We start from the raw sequence: 14,535 nt of genomic DNA on the forward strand, positions 1-14,535 counted from the left end.
TTATGGTCAACATATTTGTGTATATGTCCGATAATACGAATATGAAATTTGAATAAAGACAATTATACTAACCATATAAAATTAATAAATTAATTTTAAAATAGAAAATAATAATAACTCTCAGATAAAATATAAACAAATTTAAAGGATTATGGTAAAAGGATAATAGTTTTAAAAAATATTTTTAAAAAATTGAGATTTGAAAAGTTTTTTAATATCGGGATATTAAAAACAGGTGTATATTCTTTAAATAATTTTTTTATTTTTAAAATTATAAAAATTATTATTACTTTCTATTTAAAAATAACTAAGAAATGTATTTAGAAAAAGCTTTATTTTCAAAAATGTTAAAATATATAATAATGAAAAAATTATTTTAAATTTTAAGTTAATAACAGACATTTCGAGATTTTAAGATTTAAAATTATAGTAAAAAATGTGATATATTTTGATATTATCATCTTAAAGGGTATTTTGGATATTTTTGACTCAGAAAATGTGAGTATATTGTTGAGACTTGAGACTTGAGAGCAATGTAGAAACTTGCTTAGGGATATGATCACGTCCAACTGTAATTGTCTCGGGTAAAAATGTAAATTTACTGTGTCCGGGGGAGTGAAGTTGATGGACGTGTGTAAGCGCGTGAAGAAGTGAGTATCAGAACTCATGTGAGGATCAGTAATAGGCTTATAACAGATTCAGCACACTATCCAACAAACACTCAAGAAAACAGGAGAACGAATCACATATAAAAGAGATTTGAGAGGCGGCCTCACTCCATTTTCATTCAACTCAAGCTTTCGTATCAGTTTCTCACATTTTGCCGAGAAAATCTCACGTCATTCGCGAGAAAATTCCTACTGTTGTATTCTTTCCAACCTCATTTTGTGATAAGAGATGTTTCCTCCGGCTGACGACCCTCCCGATCTAGCGATCCCACCCAACCGCGGCCCTCTCCCCGTCAGGAGAAACCCTAACCCTAATCCTAATCCTCGCGCTCCTTCTGGTCACCAACGCGATCCTCGGCCGCAGGGGATTCGGGTGGCCCGAGCTCACCGAGGCGCTCGCAGAGGCTCATTCTGCACTATGTGGAGATTCCTGTCAGGGTCTATTGCTTTTTCTGTTTTGTTTATAGTTGTTCTGATGGTCATGCAGACCAAAATCCGCGTACCAGAGCAAGGGTGGTCGTTTCTTGACGGAATTAAGTCTGGGAAGTCGTTGAAGTTCGGGCAGGGAAGTTTGTTAAGGAGGTTTGGACAGAGAAACGGACTCGATCATTTGCGGTCAGAAATGAGGATCGGCGTTCGGAGGCCTAGACTTGCTCTTGTGAGTTTTTGCTTTGAGAATTGAGAATGTTTATGTGAGATCTGATTTATTTTACCGAGTCTTTCTGTTTTGGCTGTTGCAATTGGGATTGAATTCTTTGTGTTTGATTTGATTCTTCTTGATTTATGTTGGAGAATCTTGTTGTGGTGGGTGTTGCAATTGAGAATTGGATTGCTGGGGTTTGATTTAACTGTTCTTGATTTATGTGGATTAATCTTGGTCTGTTGAGTGTTGCAACAAAGAATTGAGGTTGTTTGCATTTTGATTTGAGTATGTTGCTGAACCTTTATTACTGGAGGAATCATACTTTCATATAAGACTGCTTTTGGTTGAATTCCACGCCAATTTGTTTAGATATATAACTGGTAGTAATTTCCAATTCAACAGAATTAAATCCAACTCGTCCAATTATGTCCAAAACATAGTTAATTATATATATATATATATATATATATATATATATATATATATATATATATATATATATATATATAATTAACTTAAATGGTTACATAAATCTCCAAATGATTTAAGCACTGATGATGATAGTACATCATCATTATCTAATCTAGAAGAGAAATAAATAAATGATACAAGAAAGTTGGGGGTTAGGCAAAGAATTGGGTAAGTTTTGGCTGCCAAAAAAGAAGTGTTTGTTCCAAACAAAAGAAACTCGCAAGAATCTCATGAAGAAGCTTTAATAATTAATGTTATAACTCATGTTTTCATCGATCTTCTATTCTTTTTAGTCAGTTTTTTATAACCGAACAATGAGAGGTAATATTTTATAGAAAAAAAATGCTAAGATATCGAATTGATGTACATTGATTCTTGAATTTGAGTCACTGGTAATGTACCATAAAGTTTGAGTGATTGAATAAAAGTTGAAATATACATTATCAGATAAAAACAAAAGGAATCAAAGTACAATATGATACAAAATAATAGGAACTCGCATATAATACAAATAAACTCGAGTATAGAGTAACGAGGCTTAAGCTGCACAAGTGTCATCACATAATTGATAGAATCTTTTGGATAGATACATAAAAAGTACACTTGTATTTTTTTTTTTTGATTGGAAACGCCACAAAGATATATTAATATAAAAAAATACACTTGTATTGTATAGTGTAGACTGTAGTAGACCCTATTTCATATATTTATAAATCTATGAACTACCTATGAATGTATATCCAATTTGATAACCTTTAACTCTAATGAAAACCATATTTACATGAAAAATGATTAACGTTTTACCTACCTCCTCTTTTAGTTGAAGGGAGAACTGTTTCCCTAATGACAAAGTCTTCAATCACCCATATTTTCTCTATGATGGGCTTTCAGTTGAATGGAAACTATTAGTCCATTATGACCAATCTTCACTTACCCATGTTCAGTTGTTCTCTTTTACTGTAGCCCTGAATGCCCATAAAGATTTTTACTCGCCCATGTATATATATTTCTTTAATTTTAAATAAAAATAGAAATAGTTGAAACCACAGAAGTTCCATGCATCCACCAGTCATGAAAGAAACCCATGAAAGGAATTGTGTGTGTATATAGACCTCAACTAAACCCTTCTACCACCTACTTTTCCTCTCTCTTTCTGAACCCAGATGGATATAGCCGGAAACTATTCCTTTTCCTATATTTTTACAGTTTGTACTTGCAGGGTTGGTTCTTTTCAGCCTCTTGGGGTTCTCTTTTTGGGATTTTTCTCTTATTCCCTTTTCTTTTTTCTTTTTTGATTCATCTCCGAATAGATTAGGTTCTTTTCCTATACATTATCAGATTTTCCATTGAAGCTGATATCAGGTTTATATTTGAAAGTCTTTAAAGAAGGAAACTTAAGGGTTTGATTGTTGCATAGTGTAGGATTCTTCTGTCTCAATTCTGTTTCTGATTTATATTTTTTTATTTATTATTTCTTTGTTTTTTATTGGCTTGGTATGAATTTGATACGAGGGAGAAATGTTCCTTCAATAGTGTATTATTGGAAGAGTTTATGGACCCTTTCTTTTCTTTACCTTCATTAGATGCATCATGTTGAATAAGTTGGTAAATGGAGGTTGATAGACATGGTTGTCCTATCAATCATTAGATTTTTTCTTATATTTTTCAGGGGTAGTAGAATTTAGATTTGCTGAATATATATATCCCAAATTTGGTTCAAGTTTGAAGTGCAACTCAATTCTATAAATGACATTTCAGTAGTATGATTACTGTTTTCTAAAGTGCAAGCATGCCTCTATATGCATAAACAAATTTCTTTGGACAGTGATTTTTAGTAGTATAATTCTTGGTTCCCACACCTATAGGCATATTAAGCCACAAAAACAAACTTGTTCTAATTTCTAATGTATATAATAGCTGTGAAGTAGTGTGTCAAGAAATTGATCTCCATGTTATGCCAGAAATCTGGGAACTTCTGTCCACTTATAGTTGAGCATATGAACATAGAAAACATCCAATTATTGTAGTCTCATAATAATATCTCATGTACCTAATCCTTAATTTTGGGATGTTTAAGTTGCTTTTGCTGCACAATTTACTTGTGTTTGTGGTTGCAACTTTGTAGAGAATTGAATAACCTCAAATTTGAGCAGTATGATTTCAAGCAATCATGGTTAAATTCTATGCAGATTAATCAGAATGTGTAGGTTAACTGCTCTAACATTATTCTGAAACACAATTTGCACTAACATCCATCTTTTCTCATTTGTTTGTGCATTGAAGTGATTATGGTCATATTTCAATTGTGCATTGTTTTGATGAATGTCAGATCTTGGGAAACATGAAAAAGAATCCGCCATCGTTGATGCTGTTTACTGTGATTAAAAATCTCCAAGGACTTGGCTATTTGTTTAAGGTGATTTTCTGTGACATTTATTTGCACTGTCCTTTTTCTTTAATTATTAATAGTTGAAGAAGCTGGTTTTTTTATTGGTTAAAATAAATTACCTCAGAAGTTGGTATTGTTTGTGGATCTTCATTACTTTCAAATAGGTCCTTCACTCGTATTGTTTTTTTCTTAGGATGCATTTGAATATCTTATTGTGTGCTGAATTAGTGCATCATTGGTGTGTGTTTATGCATTTATTTGATGCTCGCTATATTTTCTACAGCATTTGAAGAGATAAATTTGTTTGCTAGAATGGTAGTATTGCTAGGAATGATCTTTCAGTACATGAAATCCTAAGAATGATCTTGCAGTATCTTCTTTGTTAGGTTTATTTTATGGAATGGCTGATTGGTGCTATCTGAAGAAGAAATCAATGCCTTTAAGGGCATAAAACATAATAGTGATTTGATTCCCTAAGAATCAAGAATGCCTTTGTTGAATTGTCTAATTTGTTTGGGTATTATGTTTTATGGAAGTTCTACTACAATTTTTTAAATGGGACACTAATCAAAATAAGTAGTGCATAATTATGAGTAACTCTTTTTTACATGTGAATACTGAGTGATGATTTCAAGTATTGGTTCTTTAAACATTTCAATTTTCTATTGTGCAGATTTATGCTGTAGATGATGATAACTCTCGCTCCATATGGGAGCAACTGGGTGGTCAAATTTCAATTCTAAGTCCTGAGATATACAGCCATAATGATTGGACAACGTAGGTTTGCTATTTGATCCAGTTGGATTATTTTTTGTTGGCTGCCTTTCTTGAACTTTGTATTTGGTAGGAGACTTTTGGGTGGCAATTATTATTGATCGGTTTACTTAGTTGATACAGATGGTCACAATCTTTGTGTTAATTTGCTACAGTTTTGAAGGCATCATTGTAGACTCTCTTGAAGCAAAAGAAGCCATTTTAAGGTGTGCACTGATTTGGCATACTTATATAGCTTATTTAGGAATACAATTACCATCCTAGGATTCCACTTTTTATGCATTGTGGTAGGATCTTGCTTTATCAGCTTGTGCTTGGATTTGACACATCCGTATATATTTTAGAGAGAATTTTTTACATAAATGGTATCTTCTAATGGTTGACGTTGAATTCCTTTGAATCTTATTTCCTTCGCGGATGACAATAAAGTAGATCCAGCCAATGAAGTTGAAAACATAGATGCTATTTCCTTTGCAGTTGGTGTTATATCTGTTTTTGCTATTGAATCGGGGACAAGTCAAAGGTCTGAAAACAAGAAATGCCCAATCCAACTCTGTGTTGTTGCATATGCAGAAAACTAAGTTATATGGACCTAATTACATGCATGTGACTTGGTTTATATGTTAAAATACAAAGTGTCTGACTACTCTATTATTAGGGTGCACTTGTCTGGATGCGTTCATGGATGTGCCATCAATTAAGAAACTAAGCATAGTGTTAACTTGAAAAATAGTTTCATGTATGAGGTAGCTCTTCTACTATTAAAGATAAAAATCCAAGGGACACGAGTATTGAATCACTGCAGTTAATTCTAGATCAATCCTATGAAATTTTTATGTACACAATAATATTTCAAGAAGTATTTCACGGACCATAGATTTAGATGTTAGAAAATTACTAGGTTTATGCATTGAATTGACTCTAGACTTGGAGGTTGGGTGAGGATTGGCTTCTTTTGATGGAGTTATCTTACAATCTCTTCTAGGACCTCAGTACCCAACATACTGTGGAAGAAGAGAGGAGAAGCAGCAGGAGGAAAAGTTTTAAACCTTAGGACGGCTCTAAAATGCCTGATCATGTGAACACCCCTTTTTGGTTAGACACTTTTAATCAATCGTCTTTGTTTGCCTATAAGGATGACAAAATTAAAAAAGACTGCCAATTAATAACACAAAATAAAAAAAGAGAGTTATCATACAATCTCTTCTAGGACCTCAATACCCAACATAACTGTGGAAGAAGAGAGGAGAAGCAGCAGGAGGAAAAGTTTTAAACCTTAGGACGGCTCTAAAATGCCTGATCATGTGAACACCCCTTTTTGGTTAGACACTTTTAATCAGTCGTCTTTGTTTGCCTATAAGGATGACAAAATTAAAAAAGACTGCCAATTAATAAGACTAACACAAAAGTTCCTTAAAGCATTGCATATCTCTCTTCTTTTTTCTTTTGGAAAAAAATGTCAAAAGACTTAAAAACTAGCATGTTGTCAAAGAAGGGTGCTGGTCATTAACATGACTACAGATTTTTTTTTATATGACTAATAAAGAAATCATTAACATGACTACATCAAAGTCTGTGTATTAAAGTTCCAAACTTTAAATGATTCCTTCGGTATAAAGTCAAGGCAACATGCATTTTCTTCTTCTTCTTCTTCTTTTTAATATCAATTTGAAAAAAGTTGATATAGATTCAAGATGTCAAATACATGATATCTTTGTTGTGTTACATCAAACATATCTACAGTAAAAGGTATAGCAGAGGTGGGAGAGTTGTGGAACACATATATAGTCAATAAAATAGAAGAGAAGAAAGAAATGGGTAGCTTTTGTGGGACTGCACTTGGAATGGTGCAGTTCATCTTGGATTTGGCACATGATTATGTAATATTGGTATTACCAAAAAGAGAACTTGAGCGAGAAAATTTGATGTTTTTCAAAAATGAAGTTTTAAGAGGTTAGCATCAAGGGAGAGTGATGTGGAACGGGCCTTATAGCTACTTCCTATAATCAAATATTAGTATGCTAGACTTTCAGTTTAGGGTTTATGGACAAAGCAAGGATTAGAAAGGTTATGATTTTTGATAAATAAGGATCAGGAAGGTTGTGGTTCTATAGGTATAGGCTGGAATTAAGATGAAAAGCTCTGTAAATTCTGGAAAGCAAGGGAATCTGATGTTTTCAATGCTAGAATAACTAGAAAGTGGACTTAAGATTTATGATCCCTGACAAAGATATGAGAACAACAATTAGGGTTTATAGAAAGGGGGGTTGTTGAAAGTTTGTACTGTACTGCAGAAAATAAATAATAAAATAAAAGGAGAAAGGGAAGAAAAGAAAATTGAAAAATCTGTGAAAGAATCCATTATTTATTAACTTGTTTATGATCTTCCTCTTTTCAGTGTATCAATCTATTCTTCTGGTGTATTAGGGATCAACTGTTGTGAGTGCTTTTGATTTAATGATTATTTGCCTAGAAAGAATTAGTTTGGAGATTGGCTTTTCCTAAACATTCAATAACAGTTGAGTGTTTTACCATTCCTACAACCAAGTAGGAAATTTCCATAACGCTGGCATATTGAAAGAGTGACTTCCCATTAGGATAGCTTGCAATTCTACTCCTAGGGAAAAATAATTTTTGGTAGCAAACTAAAATTGAAAAAGAAAATGGCAAAACTCATAATCAAGCACATATTAACTTTGATCTCAAACACCCCTAATCTTATTGAAACACTGTAACTGATTTTTTTATTATTTTCCATGTTCAAGGCCTTGGCTTGAACCAAGTTGGTTCAGCCATTCACTCCCAAAATTACTCTTTATCATGTGTTACCTATGGTGGGATCAGAGTATTGCAACTCTCTGGGCTGCCATTTTCATTAGAGAAGTAAATGTTTCACAAGTTTCCAATCATGTGTTAAGTTACTAGCATCGAGTTCTCCCCTCTTTTCTCTCAATGCCTCCATGTTATGTTCCATAAAAAAATAAGGCCAAATTATATGGGTTGTGGGCAGTTAATTTGAGTTGCATCTCCCTCACTCCCACCTCCCCTCTCCCTTCCTTTCATCTCTCTATCTCTATGGTTGGTTTTTAGCTCAAGTTTGTGAAACTATGATTAGTGAGTTTATATTTATGCAGCCTTATGCAAGAGCCTTTCTGTTTCGTACCACTTATTTGGATAATTCAAGAGGATACACTTGCAAAGCAACTTCCATTCTATGAGAAACTGGGCTGGGAACATCTTGTTTCTTATTGGAGAAGTGCTTTTAGCAGAGCTGATGTTGTCGTCTTTCCAGATTTTTCTTTGCCGGTAAATCTGTCATCACATCTTCCATATTATCGCTGTCACACATTTTATAGTTAGCAGTATTCTAGATCTTCTTGTGTCATTTATCAATTATCATTCTTTCCTGTATCAGATGTTATATAGTGTGCTTGACACTGGAAACTTCTTTGTGATTCCTGCATCGCCAGTAGATGTGTGGGCTGCAGAAAGCTACAGTAAAACCCACTCGAAATATCAGTTAAGAGAGGACCTTGGATTCAATAAAGATGATATGTTGGTTCTAGTTGTTGGAAGTTCTTTCTTCTACGATGAGCTATCATGGGACTATGCTGTAGCAATGAATGACATAGGACCGCTACTAAGCAAATATGCAAGGAGTAAGAATGCTGGGGCCATGTTTAGATTTGTCTTTTTATGTGGTAACTCTACTGATGGATATAATGATCATTTGAAGGTATTCAACTATTTATGCACCATTATTTTTCCACTTTTTCACTTGTAAATCTATTATAAAATTTTGCTTCTGTCCTATATTCCTGCATCATCTTTATTTATCAAAGTGAATGAAAAAGCCAAATGATAACCCATACAATTGTTGAGTAACTAGTTTGTAAATGCCTAATGGAGGAAGTGAAAATATGACTGGGAAAGCCTTATCATGAAGTGTGCCTTGTTCTATATTCTGATTGGTTCAAAACATAACAAGAAATAGATTGTGCCATTTGTTGTGTAGAAGTAACTACAAACTTTGGTATATCTAAGTAAAATAAACCTGAAGACATACTACAAGGCTTGGTAGAGCAGGATTTTAAAATCTAATTTTTAATATTGGTTTTATATAATGCTCTCTACATAATTGTCATTTTTCTCTATATTCATTATGGTTTTACGTTTTCAGTGGGAATCTCTGTTAAGTTCTTTCAAAACTTAAAATAATTAGGGAGATGAAGCTTTTAGCCTTATACCACCTTTTATGATGCGAGTCTTATGGAGGTTCCAATTCCTTGCCTTACACCTTGTCCTGTCAAAACACCATTCTGATGCATGAGTTAGCATGTTCCTACTGACTCAGGCTTGGTTGATTTTGTGTTTTCTTTTTTCTTTTTTTTATTTTCCAGTGTGCAGCACACCGATAATTACATCGCTCACTGTAAAGGAAATGCTTATCAATTATGATATTTTATTTTCATGCACTGTTGTTGTTTGTTGGTATTGCTAGCATGGGAAGACTATTTTCCATTGCTGTTATTGCTTAGGGTCTCAGGACTGTGACATGATTTGTGTATGATTTTCTTATTAAGGTCTTTGATATAAAGAATTGTGTATAGGCTTAGTATATGGTTACTTCAGTGGAATTGATCTGTTACAATTCTGGTGTAGGAGGTTGCTTCACATCTAAAACTTCTTCCTGGTTCTGTAAGGCAATATGGCATGAATAGTGATGTCAATGGTCTCATGTTAATGGCTGATGTTGTTATTTATGCATCATCCCAAGTTGAGCAGGGTTTTCCACCTTTACTTACTCGGGCCATGTCATTTGGAATTCCTGTTATAGCACCCGATCTTCCTGACATAAGAAAATATGTGAGTCCTTTCAAGTTTTTCCCATCTTTCCCTTTTAGCTAAATCATTAAATGTGAGGCTTGTTTTCAATTCTCTTCCTTTATTAAAATGTTTTTACAATACAGGTCGTTGATGGAGTCCATGTGGTAATTTTTCCAAAAAACAATCCCGATGCCTTGATGAGAGCTTTCTCCCTTTTGATATCAAATGGAAAACTCTCTAAATTTGCTAAGGCAGTTGCACTCTCTGGAAGGCTACTTGCTAAGAACATGCTGGCATCAGAATGTGTGAATAGTTATGCAAAGCTTCTGGAGAATGTCCTTAGTTTCCCATCGGATGTATTGCTACCAGGTCATATTTCTCAGTCTCAACATAATGCATGGGAGTGGAATTCATTCAGAACTGCAGATATGCCGCTCATTGAGAATGGCAGTGCTTCCTTGAGAAAATCTAGTGTTGTTGATGTCCTTGAAGAAACTTTGTCCAACCAGCTTGATTCAGGGAACATTTCCAACAGTGAAACTGAGAATGATGTGCTGACACAGCTAGATTGGGATGTTTTAAGGGAAATAGAAAGCATTGAAGAAATGGAAAGACTAGAAATGGAGGAGGTATTGAAGTCTTTGCAACTATGAACTTCCTTGGGTTCTCCACTTGCTTTCATTGTCTACTTTTTACATATTGTCTCTGTTAGTTCATTCTTCTTTTCTGGTTTTTTTTTTTCCCCTTTTGTTTCTGAAGACAGCTGAAATATGGTATCATGTGATCTTCTGTAGCTTGAAGAAAGAATGGAGAAAAACCCAGGTATATGGGATGAAATATATCGGAATGCTCGAAAAGTTGAAAAGGTTAAGTTTGAAGCAAATGAAAGGGATGAAGGAGAGCTAGAAAGGACAGGCCAGCCACTATGCATTTATGAGATTTATAATGGAGCTGGAGCCTGGCCATTTCTACATCATGGTTCTATGTATCGTGGGTTAAGTCTGGTGAGTTTCATTTGCCCTAAAACCATCAATGTTCAGGATATACATACATATATATATATATAGCTTTGTTTTGACTCTATCCCAATAGTACTGTGGAGATTCACTGCCCCAACTGCCTTTTGTATCCTACCTTAACTTTCAAATACGGTTTTTCCCTTTATTTCATATGGATATACAGTTGATAGACATCTACAATTAGGTAATGCCTTTGCTCTTGTGAGCTTTATTTATGTTTACCATTCACCTGATTTTTTAGGGTTCATACATTTCCTATAGGATTTACCTTTTTACCATTTATGGTTTAGGGTTCACTCATTCCCTATAAGGCTCAGTTTTTTATGTTACTTTTTAGGGTTCACACACGCTTCTAATCTAAAGCAAGTTGAATCCCTCTTTCTTCATTGACCTCTTTCAGTATGATATAATTTATGGCATTGATTACCTGTTTCCAGCTCCACTGTTGAAGTCATTTATTGCTGGTGTAAAGAAACCTTCTCTCTTTTGTTAACTTGTAACTTAGATTGTCCAAACATGAATAATGACATTGGAACATTTAATAACTTCCTCCTTTTTTCTAAGCTCTAACTTGACTCAGATTTTTTTAAACAAAATAATCATGATTTGTTCCAATCCAATGTTTATATCAGATTGTTTAAGCACTAAGTACGACATCGTGATCATATATTACCTACATAGAGAAACTTCCCCCCTCTTTGTTAACTTCTAACTTCGATGGTGTAAACACAAACCATGAACTGATTCCATTTCGATATCTAGTTCTTGCTTCTGATCATCTATATTCTCTTTCAGACTACAAGTGCAAGGAGATTAAGATCAGATGATGTGGATGCTGTTGATCGGCTTCCTGTCTTGAATGACACATATTATCGGGATATCTTCTGTGATATTGGAGGCATGTTTTCTATTGCATTTAGGGTGGATAAAATTCACAAAAGACCTTGGATTGGGTTTCAATCATGGCATGCTGTTGGAAGTAAGGTATATCTTGTTCAGTGGTTTCTTTTTAAAATTTTTTATTTTCCTTAAATGTCTTGATGAAGCAGTAGAAGAAAACTCTAAATAATAGGGTTGTCTTTTACAGAGATTCGCCTATATGTAGCTAGATAGAATCCCTAGAGAGTTGATGAAAGAAAGATCGTGATACTTTTATGCATGTACAATCAATCTGTCAAATTTTTTGTGAAGTAAAATTATTTTATGAGTTTTCTGGAGTTATCTGATTTCTTCTTAAAACAGGTTTCATTGTCTTCTAGAGCTGAAAAGGTTCTGGAAGAAACAATACAAGAAGAAACAAAGGGAGATGTATTATACTTCTGGGCTCACCTGAACGTGGATGATGGACCCACACAAAAAAACCGCATCCCTACATTTTGGTCCATGTGCGACATTTTAAATGGCGGAAACTGCAGGTATATTTTATCAGTTTTTTTTTTTTAAGGTAAATTTTTTGTCCCCATTGGGACTTGAACTTATAACCTCCCACAAACCCTCCCCTACCCTTTACCACTTGACCCAGGCCTCAAGGGTGTATATTTAATCAGTTATTGGTTGTAATATAATTTTTATGCATACATGGATCGTTTTATGTAGTGCACTAATGCTGATAAGCCTGATGGTGCATCCATTTTTCTGTGGGAATAATTTGCCTCTGGGTTCTGTGTTTTACACCTACTTGCCATTTGAATCAGTGAAGATTAGCATAGACTTAGAACCAAAAAAGGATGAAAAACTTGCCACTAGAGTTCAATAAGTAATTTGCTAGGTGTGGATCATGAAACCATTTTACTGTACAATTTTACACAATGACATGTATGTTGTGTAACTTTTATCAGATTCCAGTTGGAAATTTTGAAGGGGTACATGCCTTAGATAGCATGATTAAAGAAAGGATATATGCCTCAAATTGGTAATTAGAATCTTTTGAATGGCCACAGAGGCTATTTATTATGGTTGTGTGGACCACTGAAAATTGAAGGCTTATACTTAAATGCTCAAAAGTTTTTCTAATGTAATCCAAGTTATGGTGTGTAAAATTATGAGTGTTCATTCAGATTCAGTTAAAATTATATCTTTGAAACATGAAAGATACACATGGTTTGACATGGCTTTTTGTTTTATGATACAAACAGAACTGCTTTTGAAGATGCTTTCCGCCAGATGTATGCTATGCCATCATACATAGAAGCACTTCCACCTATGCCTGAGGATGGTGGTTACTGGTCTGCGTTGCATAGCTGGGTGATGCCAACCCCTTCCTTTCTAGAGTTCATAATGTTTTCCAGGTAATTTAGAGGGCAAAACTGCTATTTTAAATTGGCCGCTTTCTTTAGTTGTATCCAATCATAGCACTTCTCATCTAAATTTATGATTAGAAGTTTTCAACTAATTTATCACAGGATGTTTGCTGATTCGCTTGATGCGTTGCATATGAATTCAAGCCAGTCCATGAATTTAAGCCAGTCAATGAATTCAAGCCAGCCCACAGTATGTTTGTTGGGTTCCTCAAAGCGCGAGGTAAGCTACGTTGGCCCTAACACACATACAGATCCCCAAGGCCCTTTGGGAATTTAAGGAATAATATTTCTCATTTAGTTCTTTCTTGATGATAATCAGAAAAAGCATTGTTACTGTCGGGTTTTGGAACTCCTGGTCAATGTTTGGGCCTATCATAGTGCCCGAAAGATGGTTTATATCAATCCATACTCGGGTCAGCTAGAAGAGCAGCATCCTGTTGAACAGAGAAGGGGATTCATGTGGGCAAAGTACTTTAACAGCACATTGTTGAAAAGTATGGATGAAGATCTAGCAGAGGCAGCTGATGATGGTGACCATCCCAGGGAGAGGTGGTTGTGGCCTTTAACAGGAGAAGTGCATTGGCAAGGAATTTATGAGAGGGAGAGGGAAGAGAGATATAGGTCAAAGATGGATAAGAAGAGAAAAGCAAAGGAGAAACTTGTTGAAAGGATGAAACATGGATACAAGCAGAAGCCAATTGGACGATAATGACGTTTATTGGTTCTGATAGTGGAATTCTCAACTCCTGATATGGCTACACAGACATACATTTCTTTAACTCAGTGAATGGAGAAGGGTCATGGTGAGGGAGAAACATTTCTTTTCGTATTACTGGAGTATATAGTCCAATGACACGAAAGAGAGAGGCAAAAAAAGAGCTTCCTGTCAAAATTATGGCTACTACAGAAATCTTCTAAAGAGGTTACTTGAAGCGGCACTAGGGGAATACCACATTCCAGAGGGACCTAACCCATTCTTTTTCACTATCCATACACACAAAATGTGTAGTGAGAGTAATATTTGTGTATTCTTTCATCACTGTATATTCATTCTGCAATATCAGGTGCAATTTTGATGAGGGTATTAGCTTTCTACAGTGCCTTATTTTTGTTTCATGGATCTCTCTCTCTCTCTCTCTCTCTCTCTCTCTCTGTAAATACCTAGAAGGACGCACTGTCTAATCTTCAGGCAGTTTGTCAAATCTTTGGCCACCTGTGACCCAGAAACAGGGAAAGATCGACTGGGCTGGATAATTCCAGGTACTCTCCCGTACAAAACAAGGAGAAGTTAAAACTTAAAAGGACGTGATTAAAAACTAGTTCAAGATACATGTGGAAAGAATTTTTTTGGTTTTTTATATTATTATTATAGACTTGAAGGCTATTGGGTTGAAGGTTAAGAAATCAAACAAAAAGTGCGAGGAATGTAAATGAAGTAAAACAA

At 34.7% G+C, this 14,535-nt stretch overlaps 1 protein-coding gene across 2 annotated transcripts; it reads left to right on the forward strand.

Annotated features, from left to right (window-relative positions):
• Positions 1-671: 671 nt before the first annotated feature.
• LOC117928791 lies at positions 672-14,184 on the forward strand. 2 transcript variants are annotated; one of them, XM_034848805.1, is made up of 14 exons: positions 672-1,326; positions 4,112-4,198; positions 4,845-4,948; positions 5,101-5,151; positions 8,080-8,251; positions 8,361-8,681; positions 9,608-9,811; positions 9,916-10,401; positions 10,567-10,776; positions 11,587-11,775; positions 12,034-12,206; positions 12,927-13,079; positions 13,194-13,311; positions 13,411-14,184. In XM_034848805.1, exons 1-14 carry the CDS (start codon positions 898-900, stop codon positions 13,798-13,800), a joined length of 3,087 nt encoding a protein of 1,028 aa, XP_034704696.1. In that variant the 5' UTR covers positions 672-897; the 3' UTR covers positions 13,801-14,184. The 2 variants fall into 2 exon arrangements, with proteins under 2 accessions (XP_034704696.1, XP_034704697.1); XM_034848806.1 differs by having other exon boundaries at positions 1,252-1,326; positions 4,066-4,198.
• Positions 14,185-14,535: the final 351 nt, after the last annotated feature.

The sequence above is a fragment of the Vitis riparia genome, chromosome 13, assembly GCF_004353265.1.
Source record: "Vitis riparia cultivar Riparia Gloire de Montpellier isolate 1030 chromosome 13, EGFV_Vit.rip_1.0, whole genome shotgun sequence".
Lineage (NCBI taxonomy): Eukaryota > Viridiplantae > Streptophyta > Magnoliopsida > Vitales > Vitaceae > Vitis > Vitis riparia.